We start from the raw sequence: 24,334 nt of genomic DNA, 5'->3' as shown, positions 1-24,334 counted from the left end.
ACCAGCGCGCGATTGTGTAAAGGCACCACCAATAGAACAGTAAACTTTAAAATTTCACTCCCCAAGCCTGGCAATGACATCTTAGAAACTGGAGTACAACTCAGCAGTATTTGCCTGTATTGTCGAATAATTCAAACGGGAACCGAAAACCTGTCAATGCATGAAAGATGAATTGGAGCACATGATTGGCTAGCTCAGATCGATGGATCATTTAAGTTTTAAGAGGTGTTCGGGCAACAAGGTCCATTTACAACTCCCCCATCACAAGGGTTTGCTAATTTCCTAAACGTTTATAAAGTATGAAAATTGCCACAAGCTTTAATATAAGCAAGACATGGACATTCTGAACTCTAGTGCGAGCGTTAATCAGTGAACACAACAGTCCGGTCAAGGAGGATATCAATAGTGATGTGAGTGTATCCATCATCGCCTTACGGTGAGTGACATACTTTGGGCTATGCAGTAACTAATCGGCCACAGTATCTAGCTGATGACACGCAGTGAAATTTGGAGAACTGACTTTATTAACAACATTTAGATAGGCACCAAGACCACAATGCCCAAGACGATGGTTAATATCACCAATCCAACCAACATGATGTTACCATTGCTCCGGACAATCTGGAGGTCTTCTTGAAATGACACTTTATCAACGATCAAGCCAACGTTGTAGCAAGGTGTAGGTAACTCTTCATGCTTTCCTTGAAGGTACATCCAGCGGGATGCATCCCAGGACACCGCTCAATGGTGCGCGTATGGTGGGCATTACAATGCTTTCACTTTGCAGTAGATGTTCATATTCTTCAGGCCACGTGGCCCGTGACAGACATACTGCTATCCCACTTTCGACCATGTTTTTGTTGTGTTCTTGATTTAGTGACTTGAGACTCAGTGAGTTTATTTGATTGTTTGTACTTTTTTAGTAAGATAGGGTGCCTTATCTTTCAGTATTGACAATATCTTGATTTAGAGACTTGAGACTGAAGGAGTTTTAGTTGATTGTTTGTACTTCTTTCGCAAGATAGGGTGCTTTATCTTTCAGTATGGACAATATGTCTTTGATGATACACGAATCATGTGTATGCTTTGGGAGTGTGTTGCTCTGTGTGGTTCATCCATTGACAGTTTTGTGCTTCTAGTTGTATCATTCACATTAGTATTATTAGATTTAAACCAGACAGAGCAGCAGTTTTGCTGATTTTGTTTCCTTTCCAATTACAGAAGGTCAACACTTTCTTGCATGACACTGACATCATGGTGCGTTGATCATGTTTGTTCCATTGAACATCAATATCTTCCTGATTTTCAATGGACTTCTCAAATGGTATGCCTTGGCATAACCTAATGGAGGAAACTATGGACGGCAAGTTTTGTATTGCACATTTTTCCATTGACACTGAATTTGATATCATTAGCTGTCTTTGGGACGTAGTATTTGTATATCCAGTTAGAATCTGCACTGTTCCATCAATTGGGATTACTAGTTTCATTCCATCACAAGGATAAATATTTCAATGTCAAAACCGTTAACGGTCTTTTTACAAACGTCAGTTCTCATTTAATTATTGGTTTTTTAAAAGAAATTGATTTTTTGATTGAGTTTTGAATTATGTGTTCTGTAGATAGATGTATTTTAATTATTGAAAGTTTAATTTCGTAACTGCCTGTTAGTGGCTGTATCCTCGAAGGGGGTTGAAGTACCGTACAATTATTGTCCTCCTGAGAGGGTACATAAGTCCATAAACATTACAGTAAATTTAGACTTTCCACTGTATTTAGTCGTAGCATATATTCATTATTAATTTGTGGCTAGATGTGTCTAAATTGCTAACAGCTGAGGGGACGATGTAACTCCAACTAAGGTCCATGCAGGTAGCAAAAGCACTGTATGTCCCCATGGTCCCTAGTATGGTGATCTACCTTCAGTTGTTGGCAATCTATAGCCTGATTTTATATTGTATTGTCCGAATAGTGATATAAGTGTTAATTTTCCACGTTAGCTTTAATCCCATTTGTGATATTCTAGTTGTTTTACTGTCCGTCGTTGACAGGTTTTTACTTTACATATATTTCATTTCGGTATTAAATGTTCTCGTCACGATATGGCTGAGATATTGCCGATGTGACGTTAAATATTAACTCACACACTACTAGTTTCATAATCACTAAGTAGATTTGCCTGAGCGATTTGTGTGTTATCTTGACTTACAATGTAGAAATTGAAGTGGTATGAGATTTTCTTCATCTTCATTTACTCTTTACCCCAAGTCTTTATACACCAATAGTCTTCTCAACCAATCATTGGGGCCACGGATTTTGACTTTTTTACTAAAACGTTGAAATGCATCTCGCAATAGCTTTACCATTATAGAATTTGTCTCCAATTTGTTTCTGTATTTAATTGCAATTGGACCCGTGAAGGTCCCGGGGTAGAATAGGCCTTCAGCAACCCATGCTTGCCATAAAAGGTGACTATGCTTGTCGTAAGAGGCGATGAACGGGATCGGGTGGTCAGACTAGCTGACTTGGTTGACACATGTCATCGGTTCCCCATTGCGCAGATCGATGCTCATGTTATTGATCACTGGATTGTCTGGTCCAGACTCGATTATTTACATACCGTCGCCATATAGCTGGAATATTGCTAAGTGCGACGTAAAACTAAACTCACTCACTCACTAATTGCAATTGATGACCGTACCAAGAGGCATTTCTTGGTTTTCCTCTGCTGCTGATTCCTATGCAGCCTGTAGTATACGTACAACATTTGTTAGAGCATGATTATAAAGTGAGCATGTTCTATTTGATAATGTATATTTTATAATTTTCTAATGTAACACTATTTCCACAATACTTGAAAGTTTTGTTGTTTGTTTTTCTAAATATCAGTTTTTGGGGGTTTTGTGTCTCTTGTAATTAAAGGAAATGCAGTGAACTATGACAGAAAACTTAAGTTGGCAATTTTGAATTACCTATTTGAAAGCGAAAAAATGTATTAATAAGTAACTGACCTGTGGGTAAGAATTATAAAATGGTCTAATGTCATTTTAGCACTACACCTTAATATGTTCTAAATTGTTTAACTTAATAAACCTATTAATGTTTTTGTGCAGTGTCATTGGCATGAACAGAATTCATTAAAACCCTTTAAATATTTGCTGAAATATTTTCATGATCATAAGTTTCTTCCAAATGAAACAATGTCTTCCAGATTACCAGACAGCAGTTCAGTTTTTACAGCAGAAGCACATGCCATATTAACAGCCCTAAAATATATTAAAAAACACCCAAAATATAAACAATATATCATTTATTCAGACTCTCTTTCTTGCCTTCAGGCTATTAAAAATGTATCTTCTCAACATCCACTTTTAACTGACATTGTTGAATTGTATAATAATCTTGCTACTGGCCAATACGACATCGTCATTTGCTGGTTACCAAGTCATGTTGGAATCTCTGGTAACACAATGGTTACTAAATTGTTGGCTAAATTTTGAATAATATGTTTTGTATATAGAATAAAGCTGTTTTATTAATGGTAGTCTAAATTAGCAACTGCGATTGTTGGTGGCTGTGCCTTCAAAGGGGGTTAAAGTATTGTAAAATTATTGTCCCCCCTGAGAGGGTACGTAAGTCCCAAAACTTTCAAAGTAAAATTTTCACATACCAAGTGTTTAATCGTAGTATTCTTGGTTGTTATTTTAAATTTTGGCTAACTTGTCTTACAATCGCCAATGACTGAGGGGATGGTGTAAAACCAGCTGGGATCCATGGAGGTAGCGAAAGTATTGTAAGTCCCCATAGTCCCTAGTATGGTGATCTACCTTCAGTTGTTGGTGATTTATAGCCTGTGTTTTATAATGTATTGTCTTCTCTCATTACAGTGTTTTAGTTTTACATGCTAGTTTTATGTTCATACCTGTGATAGTCTAGTAGTTTTACTGTCCATTGTCGGCAGGTTTTACTCTTCCCGACGTTTTCATTTTATTAAGTGAATTGTTCTCGTCACGATATGGCTGCAATATTGCCGATGTGACGGTAAATTTTAACTAACTAACTATTCTTCCAAATCAGATCTCCAAAGTTATCACAGTACATATAAAGTATGTAGTAAATGCAAATAATAACATCTGGACCATACTTCATGAAGAGGGGCCCGTTGCGAGCCACCTCCTCGTGGTGGGTGCTGGGTAACGCTGGCAAATCGTGTCACGAACATTGATGATGGTGATAAATCGTTAGTTGAGTAATGAACTGTATCTAATGTGATTGCTAGACCTGTCTTATGAAAGGATTTGTAGTATTTCCCAATATGCTTCAAACGGTTCATATATTTCACAGGGCACTCGTTGCGAGCCACCTCCTCGTGGTGGGTGCTGGGTAACGCTGGCAAATCGTGTCACGAACATTGATGATGGTGATAAATCGTTAGTTGAGTAATGAACTGTATCTAATGTGATTGCTAGACCTGTCTTATGAAAGGATTTGTAGTATTTCCCAATATGCTTCAAACGGTTCATATATTTCACAGGGCACCCGTGGCGAGCCACCTCCTCGTGGTGGGTGCTGGGTAACGCTGGCAAATCGTGTCACGAACATTGATGATGGTGATAAATCGTTAGTTGAGTAATGAACTGTATCTAATGTGATTGCTAGACCTGTCTTATGAAAGGATTTGTAGTATTTCCCAATATGCTTCAAACGGTTCATATATTTCACAGGGCACCCATTGCGAGCCACCTCCTCGTGGTGGGTGCTGGGTAACGCTGGTAAATCGTGTCACGAACATTGATGATGGTGATAAATCGTTAGTTGAGTAATGAACTGTATCTAATGTGATTGCTAGACCTGTCTTATGAAAGGATTTGTAGTATTTCCCAATATGCTTCAAACGGTTCATATATTTCACAGGACACCCGTTGCGAGCCACCTCCTCGTGGTGGGTGCTGGGTAACGCTGGTAAATCGTGTCACGAACATTGATGATGGTGATAAATCGTTAGTTGAGTAATGAACTGTATCTAATGTGATTGCTAGACCTGTCTAATGAAAGGATTTGTAGTATTTCCCAATATGCTTCAAACGGTTCATATATTTCACAGGGCACCCGTTGCGAGCCACCTCCTCGTGGTGGGTGCTGGGTAACGCCAAGAGCTTGCCGACACCCCCGTTGTGGACCCGGGGGGATATTTGGTCCACCAATCCGTTTGCCGTGGGTTGCGGCCCTGTGTCGATGGAGGGCGGGAGTCTGGGGGTTGAGGGCACTGGGGGCCTGTGACTGCGTTCCCTTTGCTCAATACACCCCTTCGACGCTCACTTCACCTAGACGGGAGGTTGAATGAGTGCCGCCTGTTTTTATATTGTACTGTCCAAATAGTGATACTATTATTTTTTTAAGTTTCCACGCTAGTTTTAAATACGAACTGTGATAATCTAGTGGTTGTACTATCGCTCGTCGACAGGTTCTTCATAATATGTACATATATTTGGATTTTAATGTCACGTATGTTCTCGTCATGATATGGCTGCAATATGTGACGTTAAATATTAACTCACTCACTCACTATACAGATCACTGGTCCGTTCTCAACTTGATTATGGCTCCATCGCCTATGGTGGAGCCTGCAACGGCAACTTAAAACTATTAGGTTCTGTCCACCACCAAGGTCTAAGACTTCTTTAGAACCTCTCATGTTGGCAGTCTCTATGTTCAGGCTGCATAAAATTATCTTTACAATATATTACAAAATTATCTTCTAATGAGTGTAATCCTGTTCTTTATAAGTTGACCTAACATTAGCGTCATTTAAAAAGCCAGAAACGAATGAATTACAATGTAAACAAGTATATAATCAATCAAAAAGTATATGCAACAATTTCAAATCCATATTTACAGACGGATGTAGGGATGGTGGCACAGTAGCTCGCGCCACCATCTTTGGATCTAGAACAATGCCCTTCAAATTACCATATAGCAGTTCTATTTTTACAACAGAGGCAAACGCCATATTTACAGCTCTTAAATATATTCAAAGACACCCTAAACGTAAACAATATATTATCTGTTCAGACTCTCTTTCTTGCCTTCAGGCTATTAAAAATCTTTTTTTGTAAACATCCACATTTAATAGAAATTATTGAATTATATAATGATCTTGCTACTGGCCAATACGACAGCTATGTTTGCATTTCTTGGAACACACTGGCTGACCTTGATGCTAAAGCAGCACTCAACAAATCTTTTCCACCACTTATTATTCCCTACAGTGATTATAAAGCTACCATTACGTCTTACGTCCGTGATCTGATGCAGATGAAGTGGGACACTCAAGTAGGTATCAACAAATTACATGAAATAAAACCCTACATTGGTTACACCTACTTGGGTTCTCAGTCCAGATTTGAAGAGGTCATTATGCGACGATGTCGTGTTGGCCACACACGATATACACATGAATATTTGCTCAAAGGTGAAGATCTTCCGTTTCGTATCCCTTGCGATGAAAGAATCACAGTCAAGCATGTTTTGCTTGACTGTGGTGAATATTCCATCACAAGGGATAACTATTTTAAGTCAAGAACTTTGAAGGATCTTTTCAGTAATGTTAGTTATCATTTGATCATTGCGTTTTAAAAGAATTAGACCTCTTACATGTCACTGACTTGTAAAAAGATAAATATTTTATGATTAGAAGTTGAATTAGCAACTAAGAGAGTTAGTGGCTGTAAGGGGATTAAAGTACCATAAATTTATTGTCCTCCTAAGAGGGTACGTAAGTCCAAAATCGGTTGAAGTCAGATTTAATCTTGCACTTTTTTAGCTGTAGCTGTGTCATTTTAATTTGTTGCTAATCTTGCAGTCGCCAACAGCTGATGGGGATGGTGTAAATCCAACCATGCAGGTAGCAGAGGTACTGCAAGTCCCCATGGTCCCTAATATGGTGACCTACCCTCTGCTACTATTTTTTAAGTTTTCACGCTAGTTATAATACTAACTGTGATAGTCCAGTGTTCTTACTGTCCTTCGTCGAGAGGTTCGTCATATATATATATTATGTCATGTATGTTCTCGTCACGATATGGCTGCAACATTGCCGATGTGACGTTAAATATTAACTCACTCACTCACTCGTTGAGAAAGTCAGTAAACCAAGAACAAAGGATGTGGACTGACCTCACGGCAAGACCTGCCGGTGCTGGTATTAATGCATAGTTACATACCAGCAGGCGGCAAAGCAAAAGAGTACACGTGTTTTGTTGTCAAACTAAAGTTGTATACATTACGAATGCTTCAAAGGATATTGTCCTAAAATAACTGAGAGTAACACATTGTTAGTCGGTTAGTCGTTTTTATAATGTTTATAAATATTAGCTTCGTTTTGATCTCAAAATCCGTTTCAGGAATTTCATGACACGGTACACCATGGCAACATGACATCACAAAGAGCAGTACGGGCAGTACATAAGAAATATTTCTTCCGAATTTCTTCACTGTCCCTTCATATATTCCAGTGCACGTGCTGCAGTGTGCATGTATGTTGTCATATGTACATTAACATACACGTTCTGTTAAAGTTCAGTTACGCATATTCTAGAATGTCATATTAGTGTCACCTTGTACTATGCATCAGCACGTAGTATCTATTTGTATATTATGTTTTACTTAATTCGGTGTTTTAAACTTAACAATATACTCCAAGTGTTTTCTGTTTCATTTAAAGTTGTGGGCTATATTTGGCACATGTGCCAGATTAGGCGTATAACTGTTCGGTCGAATTGGAATTGAGTGAAAGAAACAAGAAGCCACCAAGGGTGATAGATTTATGTACGGCTTTTGCTTGACTGCAACGCTCAAATAATCCGTTAGTCAACAATTGAGAACGATAAATTACAAAGTACCTCGACTCGGGAATAGTGTAGTAACTTCCAGTACGGTACAAGGTTCACCCTGTACAAAGCAATACCTGATATTTATATACAATCCCCAAAATAAAGTTTGAGCAGCCATTCTGCTGTTAAGTATCAAAGTTGTCATCTGGACACAGGGGTGGGAGAAACAACATCAGCATGGGGTACACAAAGTACGCAGTCTAGACTACCAGTTGTCCGACTTTCATTTTTGTGGAAGTCGCGGTGGCTGAGCGGGCTAGGCGGCTGACTGTGTGTGCTGGCGATTAGGTGCCTGACTCTGAGGGTGCAGGTTCGAATCCCGAATGGGACTCAACCGAGAAAAGTACTAGAATTTGTACTTTACTAAGAAAGTGAAATCCCAAATATGACATATGTTGCATTTGACCACTTTCTAAATGGCATCGTGTAATCATAGCTTTTGGCCGTGGAAGCCGTGCCAATTTACACTCATCAGAGGGGTACACAAAGTACGCAGTCTAGACTACCAGTTGTCCGACTTTCATTTTTGTGGAAGTCGCGGTGGCTGAGCGGGCTAGGCGGCTGACTTTGTGTCCTGGCGATTAGGTGCCTGACTCTGAGGGTGCGGGTTCGAATCCCGGATGGGACTCAACCGAAAAAAGTACTAGAATTTGTACTTTACTAAGAAAGTGAAATCCCAAATATGACATATGTTGCATTTGACCACTTTCTAAATGGCATCGTGTAATCAATGAAACAAGGCTTGGGTTGAACAAACAGGAGATATGAAACCCCTGTCACCAAGAAAAAACGTACTCTTGACACAGAACCTGATATTAATGAACTAAGACCCTCCACATCTATTGACCATTGGCCACGTTTCATAATACTTGAGACTGTTGACAAGACACCCTTGAAGCTGAACCCTTTTGCCATTTCAAAATGCATACAAGGCATAGCAGGAGATGTTAAAAACGTTAGACGTTTGCGTTCAGGGTCTCTTCTTATTGAATGCAGTAAGAGACAACAAGCAACTAATCTCCTGTCAACTAAATCTTTTGTCGGCATTCCCGTATCAGTCTCTGCCCACCGAACACTTAACACCAGCAGAGGCATAGTGAGAGACCGAGACTGCCTTTTTGCTGATATGCTGGAGATTGATATTGCCTCAGAAATGAAGGAACAAGGTGTGCTATGTGTAAAACGTTTCACTACCCGGAAAAACAATGAGATCCAACAAACAAACACATATTTGTTCTCTTTTTCTACTCCTACATCAATAAAGGCTGGTTACTGTCAACTCAAAGTGGAAACGTACATTCCAAATCCATTGAGATGCTTCAAGTGCCAAAAGTATGGGCATGGCGTAAATACTTGCACATTGTCTGTTGTGTGCGCTCACTCTTGACAACAAACTGCTAAAGGTAAATCTAAGCCTAAGCCTGATGGTTCAAAACAACAAAGTGGCAGAGCTCCCAGGGGGTCACAAAATAAAGTTCAATTGTTTAATAATAAATACGGGTCTCTTGAAGACATGGACGTTTCTGAAAACGTCCATTCTAGGGCACATAGCTTGTCGCCCTCCAAAAGAGTGCGGGGTAGATCCCCAATAAATCCCCCAAAAAGATAGTTTATTCCAATAATATTGTACAGTGGAACTGCAGAGGATTGAGGACTAATTTACATGAATTACAGCTATTAGTCCAAGATTTTACACCTTCAGCGATATGTCTCCAAGAGACATATTTAAAACAAACAGATATATTTGACCTTCGTCATTTTAATGCATATCATTCTTTTTCACCTCCGGGTGATAGAGCTACTGGCGCGTCATCCGTTTTAGTGAGACAAAACGTTATTCAAAGCCCTGTTTCACTTAATACTAATATGCAGGCTGTTGCAGTGAGAATTTGTTTACATGTAGCGTTTACGCTATGCTCTCTTTATATTTCGCCGTCTTCGACGTTCACTAAAACTGATATTCAAGCTCTATATGACCAACTCCCGAAGTCCTGTATTATAATGGGAGATTTAAATGGGCACAACCCACTCTGAGGTAGTGTAACTACAAACACTAAAGGTAAATTGTTGGAGGACTTTTGTTCTGACAATGATTTATGTATTTATAGTGATGGTTCCAGCACATATTTACACCCTGGGTCAGGGACCTATTCTGCTCTTGACTTGTCACTCACAAATTCAGAACTACTAAATGAATTCGAATGGTCAGTCCACGATGACCTCTGTGGAAGTGACCATTTTCCTACTATACTAAAATCTGTAACTCCATCTGATGTTCCTCCATCATCAAGGCGGAATTTTAAAAAGGCTAACTGGGCTTTATATGAAACACTGTGTGCGGAGAAACGTAAACCTGAACGTTTTATTGACGTTCCTGATGCTATTAAATGTTTTTCTGATGAATTGAACTCTATAGCTGATGAGTGTATACCAAAGTCCTCTGCAGTTCCACACATAAGAAAACCATGGTTCAACGATGAGTGCAAACAAGCTAGGAAGGCAAGGAAAAAGGCAGAACATTATTTCCGTCGCCATCCCATGGTGCATAATTTAAATAAATTTTAAATTTTAAATGCTAAAGCGCGGCGTACTTTTAAACAGAACAAACGCCAATCTTGGCAAAATTATGTATCCAAAATAAATTCTCGGACACCCATGTCCAAGGTATGGAACATGGTCCAGAAAATCAAAGGTAAAGGTACTAAATCTACTGTCCATCATCTTAAACATGGAGATCAATTACTTACTGATAAATTAGATATTGCGAATAAACTGTGCGAAACTCTCGCTAAACACTCTTCCTCTTCGAATTATACACCTAAATTTCAGCAGTATCAAAAACAACAAGAAAAGAAAACTATTAATTTCAATTCTGATAATGGGGAAGATTATAATGAAACGTTTTCTATTCATGAACTCCATACTGCTCTTGATCAAGCTCATGACACTGCTACTGGAGCTGATAACATCCATTATTGCTCCTGAAGCACTTACCAGAATCCTGTTTAGAGACGCTCTTGTCAATTTTTGATGATATTTGGACTTCCGGGAAATTTCCTTCTTCATGGCGCGATGCTATAGTAGTACTAATACCTAAACCTGGACGTGATCATACGGATCCATCCGATTATCGTCCGATTTCATTAACTAGCTGTGTTTGCAAGACCATGGAACGCATGATAAATAATCGACTAGTTTGGTACTTGGAAACAAATAACCTTATCACAGATATACAATGTGGTTTCCGTAAAAACAGAAGTACTGTCGATCACTTAGTGCGTTTAGAATCATTTGTGAAAAACGCGCTGATTAATAAACAACATGCTGTGTCTATCTTTTTTGATCTGGAGAAGGCATATGACACAACCTGAAAGTATGGCGTTCTGAGAGATTTACATGACTTCGGTTTGCGAGGTCGTTTGCCTGAATTCATAGGCAAATTTTTAAATAACAGACAATTTCAAGTCCGCGTGGGTTCTACCCTGTCTGATCATTACAATCAGGATCAGAGTGTTCCACAAGGCAGTATTTTGTCAGTCACACTTTTTAGTATAAAGATAAACAGTTCATCAAAAGTTTTAAACGATTCAATTGATGGATCGTTATTTGTGGATGATTTTAATATTTCTTGTCGTGGTAAAAATATGCATACCATCGAACGACAACTACAGTTGTGTTTAAACAAGATTAATAAATGGTGTCTTGAAAACGGCTTTAAATTTTCTAAATCGAAAACTAACTGTATACATTTTTGTCGTAAATATAAACCACATAAAGACCCTGAACTATCTCTAGATGGCACACCAATTAAAGTTGTGAAGGAAGCTAAGTTCTTGCGTCTCATTTTTGACTCACACTTAACGTTTTTACCGCATATTAAATCACTTAAAACTAAATGCCTGAAAGCACTTGACTTGTTGAAAGTGGTTTCAAATTCTAAATGGGGAGGGGATCAAGCTACCCTTCTCCATCTATATCGATCTCTCGTGCGTTCTAAACTTGATTATGGCTCCATTGTCTATGGTGGAGCCTGCAAAAGCAACTTAAAACTATTAGACCTTGATGATGTACTGAATCTAAGACTTTGTCTTGGCTCCTTTAGAACTTCACCTGTTGACAGCCTGTATGTCGAGGCTGATGAACCATCTCTTGGGCAGCGACGTATAAAATTAGCTTTACAGTATGTAACAAAACTATATTCAAATGAGTCAAACCCTGCATATAACAGTGTTTTCATTCCCCTGTATGAGGATTTATACAATAAGAAATCTTCTCGTGTTCCACCTCTTGCTTTAAGAATAAACCCCTTTCTTTCTGCTGCCGGCATTCAGCTGAAAAAAACATAGCTCCCTCCCGTCTTATTTCTTCTCCTCCTTGGCAGTTGGGCAAGCCCCAAGTAGACCTCACATTGACCACATTTAAAAAATCAGAAAGTAATGAATTACAATATAAGCAGGAATATAATCAATTGCAACATAAATATAGCAATTATAAATCCTTATTTACAGATGGGTCCAAGGATGGTGGCGCAGTAGCTTGTGCCACTGTCATTGGATCCAGAACAATATCGTCTAGATTACCAGATAAGAGTTCTATTTTTACAGCAGAAGCTAACGCCATACTAACAGCTCTTACATATATTCAAAGACACCCGAAACATAAACAGTATATAATATATTCCGACTCTCTTTCTTGTCTTCAGGCTATTAAAAATATCTCTTGTAAACAACCACTTTTAATTGACATTCTTGAATTGTATAATAATCTTGCCACTGGCCAATACGACATCGTCTTCTGTTGGTTACCCAGCCACGTTGGCATTTCCGGTAACGCAATGGCCGATCTTGCTGCTAAGGCAGCACTCAACAAATCTGTGACACCACTTCTTATTCCATACTCTGATTATGAAGCGAGCATTAGAGCTTACATCCGTGATCTGATGCAGAAGAAGTGGGACACCCAAGTAGATATAAATAAATTACATGAAATAAAACCGTATATTGGTTACACCTACTTGGGTTGTCAGTCCAGATTTGAAGAGGTTATTTTAAGACGATGTCGTATTGGCCATACTAGATATACTCATGCATACCTATTGAAAGGTGAGGATCCTCCGTTTTGTATCCCTTGTGATGAGAGAGTCACGGTCAAGCATATCCTGCTTGACTGTGCTGAATTCTCCATCACAAGGGATAAATATTTCGATGTCAAAACTGTCAAGGATCTTTTTAACACTGTTAATTCTCATTTAATCATTGGTTTTTTAAAGGATATTGATTTCTTGATTGAATGTTGAATAATATGATCTATAAATAGATGTATTTTAATTATTGGTAATTTAGATTCGTGACTTGCATTGTTAGTGGGTGTACCCTCAAAGGGGGTTGAAGTATCGTAAAATTATTGTCCTCCTGAGAGGGTACGTAAGTCCGCAAACATTCAAAGTAAATTCTAAATTTCCAGGTTTTTAACCGTAGTATAAATATCGGTAATTTCAGTGCATTATGCGTGATTCGATGTTATTCGGGATAAAGAAATACTACCATGAAGAACCAAATGAGTTCGACATTCCCAGCGGTGTACATTGAAAAAAAATGCAACGTCCGTAAGCGTGGTACATTGAAAAAAATACAAGGGCGCTTAGCCAATCACAAAGCGACATTCACGTGTGAGGTAAGATCATTTATTTGGACCGTGAACTTAGTCGGGCATTGGGATATAATCGCAGTAACTGCTTTTGATTATTGAACTAGTTTTGTTGCTGCTATTGACAAATGCAAATTACAATGTTCTCATGCACGTTGTTATTTATTCTAACTTATGAAGGTTCTAATCTGTGATGTCAACTCGGAGACGGGGGAAGCGACGCTGAAAACCTTCCAAGAGAAGTATGGCGAAAACAACGTGATGTTTGTGAGAGCCGATGTTACGTCACAAGCACAGATGGAAGGTGGAATGAGAAATATAGTTTTCCTTGTTTGAAGAATGAATTAGGGGAAAACTGATTTCTCCTAGTCGTGAGCACGTATTAAGGGCGTGTAATCTAGGGGCGCCAATGGTCCTAGAGGGGTATATATGCCATGTTACGCAAATGCAGCCAGTCTAAGTATTTACGGACGTTATGTCGTCTGTATACTTGTGAAAGGGGAGTAGGAGAATATTTATGAAAGCGTTGGAAAAGGAATTGGTGCACAGACCCTTACTTCGAGTTATCTAGAGAATTTTCCTCGAATCTTGTGTAATCTCACAAGAGAGGGCAAAATGTTATCAGCTCATATTGCAATACTTTTAATCTAATCCCTTTTTGACACTTCTGTAACAAAAAACAGTAATGTTGTTACGAGTGTGTATTTTCTGTATATTTTGTTATTAATGAAGTAATAATTGTTATTGGGTCACGACGTTTTGAATAATAATTATGATGGATCACATTTATAGATGTGAAATAGATGGTCAGCATTTTTAGGATTTTGGCAGCAGGTTTTCCGAAAATTATCTGCCCTTGGTTTTCTATCTGTTACTTCTGGGAGACTGCTAGGCCATTATACAGTGTTGGCGATGGTCGTATGTGCTCGAACTTCCAGGAAATGACTGAATGTATATATAAATGCTAGTTGCCGTGTGTTTGATGGACACAGACACAGACACAGACACAGACACAGAGTTTAACTGGAGTAATATCTTTCTGCATCTGTCAACGACTGAATCTTCATAGCCGTTAGACCGCTCGCTGTCTTACATTCTGCATAACTGTTTTTCTTTCGCACTAAGTCTTTGGTGAGTTTGCTATATTATAGTTTGTGACCCATTGCCTTAGATTTTGTCTCACTTGTATTGTATTTGAAATCAATATTTTGAAATTGACTTGTGACCTTGTATAACTTGCTCTGTTGCTTAGATCTAATAATGCAATATATGAATGTTTTCTACTTGTCTTTGTTCTGTTTTGCTCGTTCACAGGGGTTTTCTTGCATCGTTTGTGACAGCAAATGCTTAACTTTAACAATGTTAAAATGATAAATGAGTTGAATCTTGTCCTTAGTATACTCTCTACTGGCTGTGTATGTGATGCTTCTCCTCTACACCGCCACGCCGTCTCCACGTCAACATTCATGTTTTCTTCACGTCCACGTTCATCTCCTCTCCTCGTCCACATTCACCTCCTCTCAACGTCCACAGTTGTGTCCTCGTGTTTCAGCCGTCTTCCATCAGGTTCGTGAAAGATTTGGTGGACTGGACATCATGTCAAACAACGCTGGGATCGTTGGCGAGGCCAGTGATGTCTGGGAGAAGACCGTTGATGTCAACTTGGTCAGTTAGTCCACTTATCTCGATTGTTACAGACACTAGAACAACTTTCATGATTAATGCTGTGGATCTTCGTTCATAATGGGTATTCACTTAAAACAAGTAACATTTGGTACTGTCATGCTTGCATTGTTATATTTATGTTGAGTAAAGAAGACACTGATGGTATACCGGAATGTGTTACACACTGTTGTCTCTTTTTCGGAGTGAACTCTAATCACGTATGGATTCCATGTGCTTAAACAAGGTTGTAGTAAAAGACATACAGATCTAACCTGACATTAGCATAGGAATATTCAAGAGCGTCAGATTCCTATGTACTTTAGTTCTGTTGCATTGTTCCACATACTGAGTTGTCTGACAATGTGTTTCACCGTAGATGTGGGCATAACCACGTAGACAGTACCACGCCATTGTGAAGTTTAGCCCCAGAATTGAACTTGGACGTAGACACCTCTCCTCTATGAAGGTGAGCCTGGGACTTTCAGGCGATGTGAGCTGTACCATAATGACGGTGTGTTTCAGAAAGGCGTGATCCGAGGGACAAACCTCGCCCTGGACCTGATGCGTCAGGACAAAGGGGGCCGCGGTGGAGTTATCATCAACACGGCGTCCATAGCAGGTTAGGTAACTCAGAAACTCAGAACATGCTGTATTCCGTGATGTAACAGTTGGATGTTGTCCCATTGATAGTGACGTATGACAAGAGCAGCAGTGCACCTTTCCTTCAGCTTCATGACTAAAGAACACGGCAAATGTTGCGAGAGGTCGACATGACGTATAATGCATGCATAAGCCACCGACGATAAAAGACAATTTGTTAAGTGGGAACAAGGCAGGACTAACATAGGTCACGTGTTTCTGTTTGTGCAGGTGTCATGCCAGTACGTGGATTTGAAGTTTACACTGCCACTAAACACGGGATCGTCGGATTCACCAGGAGTTGGGCAGTGAGTATCCACCAGACAGGGTCTTAACTAGGCTGCATTATATTTTATAGAGAAGCAATAGTCTCGAACTGTTTTAAAATATTCGAATTTAATTTGCTATTAAGGTTTTACCACCAACCCAGTCTTCCTCAGGCCATCATTTAGTCTCAGAGACACAATAAACTCATTTACAAATATGTATCTTCAAGTAAGCACAAATCCACACAGGTCTAGAGATAAATTGGATTCTGTGATATGTTTTCCCTCTTCGGGGACACAGAGTCAAGGTCTTTTTAAACATAAATATTGTGTTTTAAAGATGAATTATTGGCACAGTTCAGACAATCTGAGCATTGCCAACTCTAACACACTGCAGCCGCATAACGAAAGTCTGTTACATTTGTCAATCGGACGTTATTACTGTCGAACAGGTACATATTTTGGCAGTTAAAAAAACAGTGATGTACAGTTACGAGACTTCTGTAAGCATGGTAATAAGGAGTATTCCACGCCTGGACTTGATGACTGCTTTTATTCGTCGGGGCATATTTTGGTATAATGCTAACAGAGTATCATTTGTCAGAGAGTACCAATGTCTTTTAATGGATTCCAAACGCTCTGAGCTTGATGCGGACAAGTCTATGGCAACTTCTTTACAGATGATATCCCAGAGGGCCAAATCAGAAGAATTTCCGGGGCAGTGAAGCACTGGTAACCCTCGGGTCGCCCAAAATATGGATTTCAAATTACGGGCAGGGGCGTTATCCTGCTAGGATACAAATTTCTTTTACGGAAAATGAAACATTCACAGTTTTGCTTGATATCAGTTAAACTTATTTGCTGGTACTTCACACTGTTCAGTATGCTTTTCAGGATACCCCGGGTATTAGTTGACATGAGGAACCACACATGGGCTTGGAGTGGGTGCTTAACACACATATGACTGATGTGTCGGCCTAAACCCTACCTCCTAATATATTCAGAGTTGCACACCTGTCTCTCAGGCATGAGTTTTGTATCATTCTGTCTTCACGCTTAGTTGTACATCGGAGCCTTCCGGATTTTTCACGATCAGTTACCTCTTGCCTTGTATTTCTGACAGAGCTTTATCATACCATGAATGGAAGCAGTACATTTGAATTTTGAAGCCTTGATCTGTTGCACATTCCCCCAAGCCATTCCCAACTCTCTGAGGCTAATTATTTTACCTCTTTCAACTATGGGCCAATATCGCCATCTACCCATCCCTTCCGATGAACGGAAGCTTTGACAACAAAATACTCATTATATTTAACAGAACTGAGTCTTATATAAAGTGAATCAGTATCTTATTGTTAATGATTAAGCGCGAAAGTTTACTATTTCTGAAGTTATTGTCGAATTGCATCTTCCCAATTCATGACACATTCGTTTTGATAACTTAGACTAGTCACTAGTTTCATTGCAGTTAAACGTTAAGATTGTTAGCATGTTAAAAGAGCGGAAATGCCGCATGGGCCTATAGACTTCCCTTCCTGGTACTGCTTGGAAAATCTGCTATAAATGGGTAGGAGAAAGGTTAGAAAGGAGAGCCTACCTATACCATACAATTTGACTTTGTGTCCAATATCATATCAACATAAATTGGTTCGTTTACAACAAACATACCCAAACGATGGAATGATATGTGGATCATTTAGCTTACATTTGGGAATGTAACGGACTTTTATGCAGCTGTGTGCGCCCCAGGTATGAAGGTATGCTGAATGTTTCAGGAAAATCCTCTGTGTCTTGACAATGGGGTGCGCATGAATGCGTTATGTCCTTCTATGGCCGATACAACCTTGGTGCCCCGTGATGCCGCAGATTTCGTCAAATATTATGAAAACCATGGACTGATGTCGTAAGTGTTGTTCAGTTCATCTCGCATATCCAATACACAGTCATTTTCAATTAATCAGGAGAGTTTTTATTCAACCAGGTTTTGTATCTTATATATGCTATTCCAGGGTATGAAACTCCCAAATATTTCAGCCAGACCACAGGCCCGTTTGGATGTAAAATATTGCCACTTATGGCCAAAACTTACCTGCCCACAAAATATACACGTCTCATGATTAACCCAGGTGAATCTGAGAAACTGGCAGCCATGTTAAAAATAGGGTGTCTCTGTTTCTGTCGTTCAGTGGAACCAGGAGTATTTACGGGGTATATAGGGTAGGTGGTGGGGTTATTGCATCCCTCTCTTTCTAACCCTCCAACTCCCGCCCCCTTGTTTTATTTTGACCTAATTATCATAAGCCCATTTTTGTGCGTGTTTTCCAGGACTGTGTGTCTTGCACGTTACCTATATACCAGCTCCTAAGATAGGTAGCGTAATAAACCTATATATGAATTCCTCGCTTGATTCTAAAATAATGGATTGTGGCTTCTAAAACATGTGTGAGCGTACTTCGACCCATTCATTGGGATTAACTTTGTTGAGACTACCTACAGACATCCTGTTTGTATTTTGTTAGACCTTTATTCAAGGTAGAGAGGCAACGAACGAAGGGAGTGACGGTGCAATAACGCTGTAAAGAGCTCACACAGCTGATTCCTATCGAGAGCACAAAACCGGTCAGGACTATCAGGACTGATACTACCTTTTACTACACATTTTTCCCCAGCAAAATTAGTAGAAAATCGACAAGCTCGCCGATGGTGGACATACCCGTTAGTGGGTTGTGACATGGTCGTTTGACTCCTGTCACGTTTGTGAACTTGCGACGTCATTGTGATTGACTTTTCAGTTGAAATTGTCCTGACTTGTTATGGTCTCATGATCCGTCCATTAAAATGTATATGTACCTTTGACATTGTTATCGTACTTATCAACTGGGGTAATACTTAGACAATGCACAGTTTCTGTATGTGCCTAGTATAGTTTCCAAAACAATTGAAGTCCAGGAGCGAATTGGTGCACAGACTATGTGGATTGTCCAAACCAACACTTGGGGAAAACGTTATCGCCTCCAGACGTGCAAGCACGTGGTTGTACTCACATAGAAGTTTTGCTATGCACGCATCCACACAACTCTCTTAAAAACCCCAAGAAACTATACGTACATAAATATGGTGAAAATACAGTATCAAAGTATTTCTATGGCATAGGTAACTATCATTTTTCAAAGTTGGCATGCTGTTTTACCACATCATCGCCCAAACACCAAATGATGCCGAAGCGCAACGTCCTCACGTCACGCTTTACGATTAGCCAAAACACAGCCACAGCAAATTACACGTGCATCAAGCATCTTCATGAACAACAATCATGAAGATACTTGGTATCTCTTGTAGTGAGTGAGTGAGTGAGTTAATATTTAACGTCACACTATCTCTTGTAAGAGACGCTGGATATAAGTCAATCAACATTAGTCTGAAATGATCAACTTAATTCCCCCAGACACGAAAACCATTTCCCTTTTTACTATTTCGGTCACTGGTAGTGTTTACAGCCTTGCACTTCATCTACCTTTAGAATCTACAATTATGTGTTATATTTAACATTAGAGTCTACTATCATCTGTTTCATTCACTCTAAGACTCTACTGTTCCCTTCATCATTAGACTCGTGTGTTCAACTGTACTACTCATCAAAAGTTTAGACTCACAAGTGTAAATGTGGCCGCATACATTTGCAAAATATTCCATACTGTTTAAAGGTACTATTTACACATGAACTGATGTATAGTAAAACAAATTCGGAACACTGACAAGAGTTTTTGGCATGCTTTCAAGAAATGATTAAACTCGGCACCAAAACGCAGCAGTTCTCATGCATGATATTTGCACATACTTTTCAGCAATTTGATGAATCATCCTCGAGCAATTACTCTGCATAAGGTTTGCAGTTGTTTCCCCGAAGTTGGTGAAGAAATTCAGGATCATTAGCCTCAATAGCTTATGGCCTTACCACGTTGGCAGATGCTGTTGTTACTGGAGATGTTGGTCCCGCCAGTCATGTTTAATCTGTAACCCGAAATGCAGTGTGCTATCCTGCAGATATAATATAACAGACGCTGAACCTGTCTCACCATACTGTGAACCATGAACCACAGTATTTTCCCTACTTTGCCTAACCCTCTCCAATGCTAATGAAGAAAGTCTAGATCTCCTCAGGTTCAGGATATCCCTGGTCCGACTGGGACTCCTCTTCACTTTTAAGATCGAAATCCATTTTGATTGAGGACAACTCGCCAAAGCACAGACGCACCAAACTCTGTTTTCCTCAATAAATGCAATAAATTGTGAACGGGAAGAAATTCATGCTTTTCCTTTTGCATGCACATTCCATGCATCATTTCCAATAAATGTCAGGGTGTTTCAGTGCTCTTGCGACAGTCGACAACCATAAATCCGGTGTTAAAGTCATGCCTATACTCACTCACTCACTCACAATGCGATTGGTCATTTGGATCCCGGGGAGTCTCTGTCTGTGATTGCAAGGCAACTGAATGTGTCACATAGTACCATAGCAAGACTGTGGCATCGCTACCAGCAGCAAGGGTCAACAGGTCAGGTCAGGCTGTCGCCAACATCTCCCATGGCCATTGCAAAGGTGAAGAACTGTTATCTTCTGTGATGAGTCATGTTACATGCTGCGACGTCCCGACCGAAGAGCACGTGTATAAAGACATCGTAACGAACGCTACGCTGCAAATTGTGAACAGGAAGTGGACAGATTTGGTGGTGGCAGTGACATGGCTTGGACTGGTATCTCATACAGTGGCATGGCAGATCTCATTCAGATTCAGGTCCAGGGCAATTTGACAGCTCGACATTACCGTGATGAAATCATCAGGCCTCATGTCCTTCCTTTCATGAATCGCCATAACGTCATTTGACAGCATGAGTTCGACCATTCATAGCTGAATACATATCAGTGGGTATTCTGGAGAAATTCTCATCTGTATCCCTGGTGGGGCTGTTTGTTTCTACCAGTATACTTTGGACACAAGTGTTTTTGGGGTTGCTTTGTTGTTGTTGTTGTTGTTGTTCGTTTGGTTCTTCATTTTGTTTGTTTGCTTGTTCTTGTTATTTTATTTTATTTTACTTTGATATATTTTATTGTATTATTTTGGGGGGTATTTTATTGATGTTGGTTTTCCTGGACTCACTCTGCGGGGAAGCAAGCTGTCTGCTTTCTAGATGGCTTCTACCCTGGTTTTTCCTTTTATTTTCTTTCTCTAGAAAGTATCCATATTTTGATGTCTTTGGTTGGGGTTCTACCTTCCCCTACTGGCAGCACATACAATACAAGTTTTGCGTGCCCTCAGAATGTATTTTCCAGGCTCGACATCTAGAAGTTTGGTTGTATCCTTTGAAAGTGGGGCTATTGTAGGTTCTGCCACTGTGGTTTGTATGTTTTCGTCCAGCAGGGGGTTGTAGTATTGCTGTATCTCTTCCTAATTGCTGACGGCAGAGGGGATGATGTAAATTCAGCGAGGGTCCGTGCAGGTAGCAAAAGTACTGTAATGGTCCCTAGTATGATCATATACCTTCAGATGTTAGCAATCTATAGCCCATTTTTATATTGTATTGTCCTCTATAGATAAATTGTTTTAGGTATAATTACTAGTTTTACATTCTTTTCTGTGACACTCTAGTTGTTTTACTGTCCTTTGTCGAGAGGTTTTTATAATACACATATATTCCATTTCAGTGTTTCACGATATGGCTGAAATATTGCCGATGTGACGTTAAACATTAACTCACTCACTCACTATCTCTTCCTTTGGTTTCTGTGAAAAATGGCTCTCTAGTATCTGGGGCAATAACTACAGCAGTGTGAAGAACATTAAAGAACTAAAATGTCAAAGGTATTGACACAAATAACATACTGTCTTGTACCAAATGTGATTTAGAGTGAGTGAGTGAGGGAATTAATATTTAACGTCACATCGGCAATATTTCAGCCATATCGTGACGGGAACATTAAAATATGATTTAGAAGACTATGCTGAAGTTTCTTTGACAAAATGAGTAGCTCAGACCTCTCACAAATTCAACGCACGTTGCAAGCCAATATTTTCGTGTAAGCCCAATAGCTTGGAAAACGTTATGTTCAGATAGTTTTGAGTGCTTGCCAACCTTCTTAGCAACAATCATGTGTATGCTCAGACTTAAATAATGGTAGCTGCGCCCCTGAATTCACTCTGCTTCCATTTCGAACCCCAGACACCAGCCAGTGTAGGTTTGAATCCCAGTTCCGTTGTGCTTCTGCGTTTGCCACCATCTTAAAAATCTCCATGGTTTCCTCCAATTTATAAAGTGATGTAGACCTGACATGTAATGTTTTCTGAAGTGTTGGAGTTTTCAGTATTTACATATAACTAATTATAACACACGACTTTAAGATGATCAGTGACGTCATTGATTGCCTCCCTCAAGTATCCAGTGTCAAGTAGGCAGTCCTTTTGCAATTTGAATGTAACTTATACCCACTGTAGTACAAGATGTTGAATGACTTGCAGTAATATATTGTAACATAATGGAGATCCATCAGACTGGATAATCGAGGGTTGACATACTATTCTCTTATTGGTTGCAGCCCGGAGTATGTGGCTGAAGGCTTCATGGACCTGATACAGGATGACTCCAAGAATGGCGCCGTGTTAAAAATGATGCAGAAAGTTGGGAAAGTTTACATGGAATATTAGAATAGAAACAGGAGTTTAAAAATGTATAAAAAATGTTCGGAGAAGGGTTGATGTATTCTATGTTGTGTTTTATTTTCTCTCTGTTAAAAAAACAAAAAAAAGTACAAATTCTAGTACTTTTTGTGGTTGAGTCCCATTGTGTAATGTTAATAAACCGAAGTAACAACTTCAGTGCGTATCGTGCAAACTCATTTAGTCGAATCCTATTGTTGAAAGTCTCTTTTTAGGGTGTGTTATACACCTACGTACAGTCCCGAAACGGGATGAAGAATTTTCCTTAGCAGAGACAGTAGTATATAAGATTGGGGTACGACATCAGGTTTACCCTCAGCCTCTGTAAAGCTTTATAAATAAAGCTTAAGTCAGTCCTAACCTCTCCCCGGCTAGTGTGTATAGCACTTTTGATCGTCCTGTCATTTCCCTGACCAAAACCTAATATTTTCTAGTATTTCTTTGAAAGTCTGTTGCCTCCCTGTTCTATTGAATGTCTCCTTTTGGCTGAAGAGGTTATTACAAGAATGTTTTCTAAACTCGTTAGATTCTGTTGTAATTAGCAATTTCTGAGGGAACCAAACAAACAAACAAAACTTCTGATATTTTGTTATCGCTGAGTGTGGTGGAAATATGATCGTTTATGGTGTTGAGCTTTGATTCAGCTAGAATTCTGATTTTGTAATGTTTCAAGCCTTTTCATTGTAGTTTACAAGATACATACATAAAAGATACATACAGCCACCGCTTCAATTCAGGTTGTTATTTCAATGTCAAACACTACAAGTTCGGCAATAACAACCCATCACCCCTTGCACCCAATCCTATGCAGGCTGCCTAGTTGCCATTACAGCAGTGTTGATGACATCCACAGAATTAACAGCTCTGTGATATTCTTTATGTAATGTCACGTTCACGTTCTAGTTGTTGTCTCACGGAATTGTTGTAAATGAAACCCATCTATGGTTTCCAATGGCTTACTACTGCTTCCATGATCGGGTACAATCCTGTCCTGTGTATATATTACAAGATCAAATTTAATTTTTTTTTGTGTTAATTTTTTATCAGTGTACGTGAAGTTGATATGGTTTATAAAATTGCGCACAAGCATAAATGCAAAACGAATGAGGGGACAGTGTTTGTGGCCGGTGGGGTTGCAGTTGGCTTGAACTTCATTTGGTTAAAACTTCTTTAGTGGCTGCGTGCACCAGTCTGGCCATGGCGATGATGGTGGCCAACAGGTTTTGACCGAGCCATGTGACCATCTTCGACAGCAGCCACGAGAGACGATGCTGCCTATGATTCCCGAAATCACTTTAGCGGCTTTGTCGTTAAGACGGCCTAGGACCTCCTCAAGAGATTTCAGATGTTTCTATATCTCTGATTGTCACCACTGCTTGGTGGCCTGGTGGTGGTGTTGTTGGTGGGCCACTGTCTCCCTTCAGCGATATGACCAGGGTTGATATGATGAAGCCCAATACCATAATAACACTGGCACTCGGTGTGCCTTGCTCTTGGGAGAAACTTCGGATCC

General features: G+C 39.6%; 1 protein-coding gene across 1 annotated transcript in view; it reads left to right on the top strand.

Annotated features, from left to right (window-relative positions):
- Positions 1-23,553, top strand: part of LOC137258597 (15-hydroxyprostaglandin dehydrogenase [NAD(+)]-like) — a 60,100-nt gene extending 36,547 nt beyond the window's left edge. The window contains exons 2-7 of the mRNA XM_067796301.1: positions 13,719-13,842; positions 15,091-15,203; positions 15,726-15,822; positions 16,074-16,150; positions 17,884-18,011; positions 22,701-23,553. Of these exons, the coding sequence (XP_067652402.1) occupies positions 13,719-13,842; positions 15,091-15,203; positions 15,726-15,822; positions 16,074-16,150; positions 17,884-18,011; positions 22,701-22,809 (648 nt within the window). The 3' untranslated portion in view covers positions 22,810-23,553. The remainder of the gene's footprint in view (positions 1-13,718; positions 13,843-15,090; positions 15,204-15,725; positions 15,823-16,073; positions 16,151-17,883; positions 18,012-22,700) is intronic.
- The last annotated feature ends 781 nt before the right edge of the window (positions 23,554-24,334 follow it).

The sequence above is a fragment of the Haliotis asinina genome, chromosome 12 (assembly GCF_037392515.1).
Source record: "Haliotis asinina isolate JCU_RB_2024 chromosome 12, JCU_Hal_asi_v2, whole genome shotgun sequence".
NCBI lineage: Eukaryota > Metazoa > Mollusca > Gastropoda > Lepetellida > Haliotidae > Haliotis > Haliotis asinina.
This window is presented reverse-complemented; position numbering and strand designations above follow the sequence as displayed.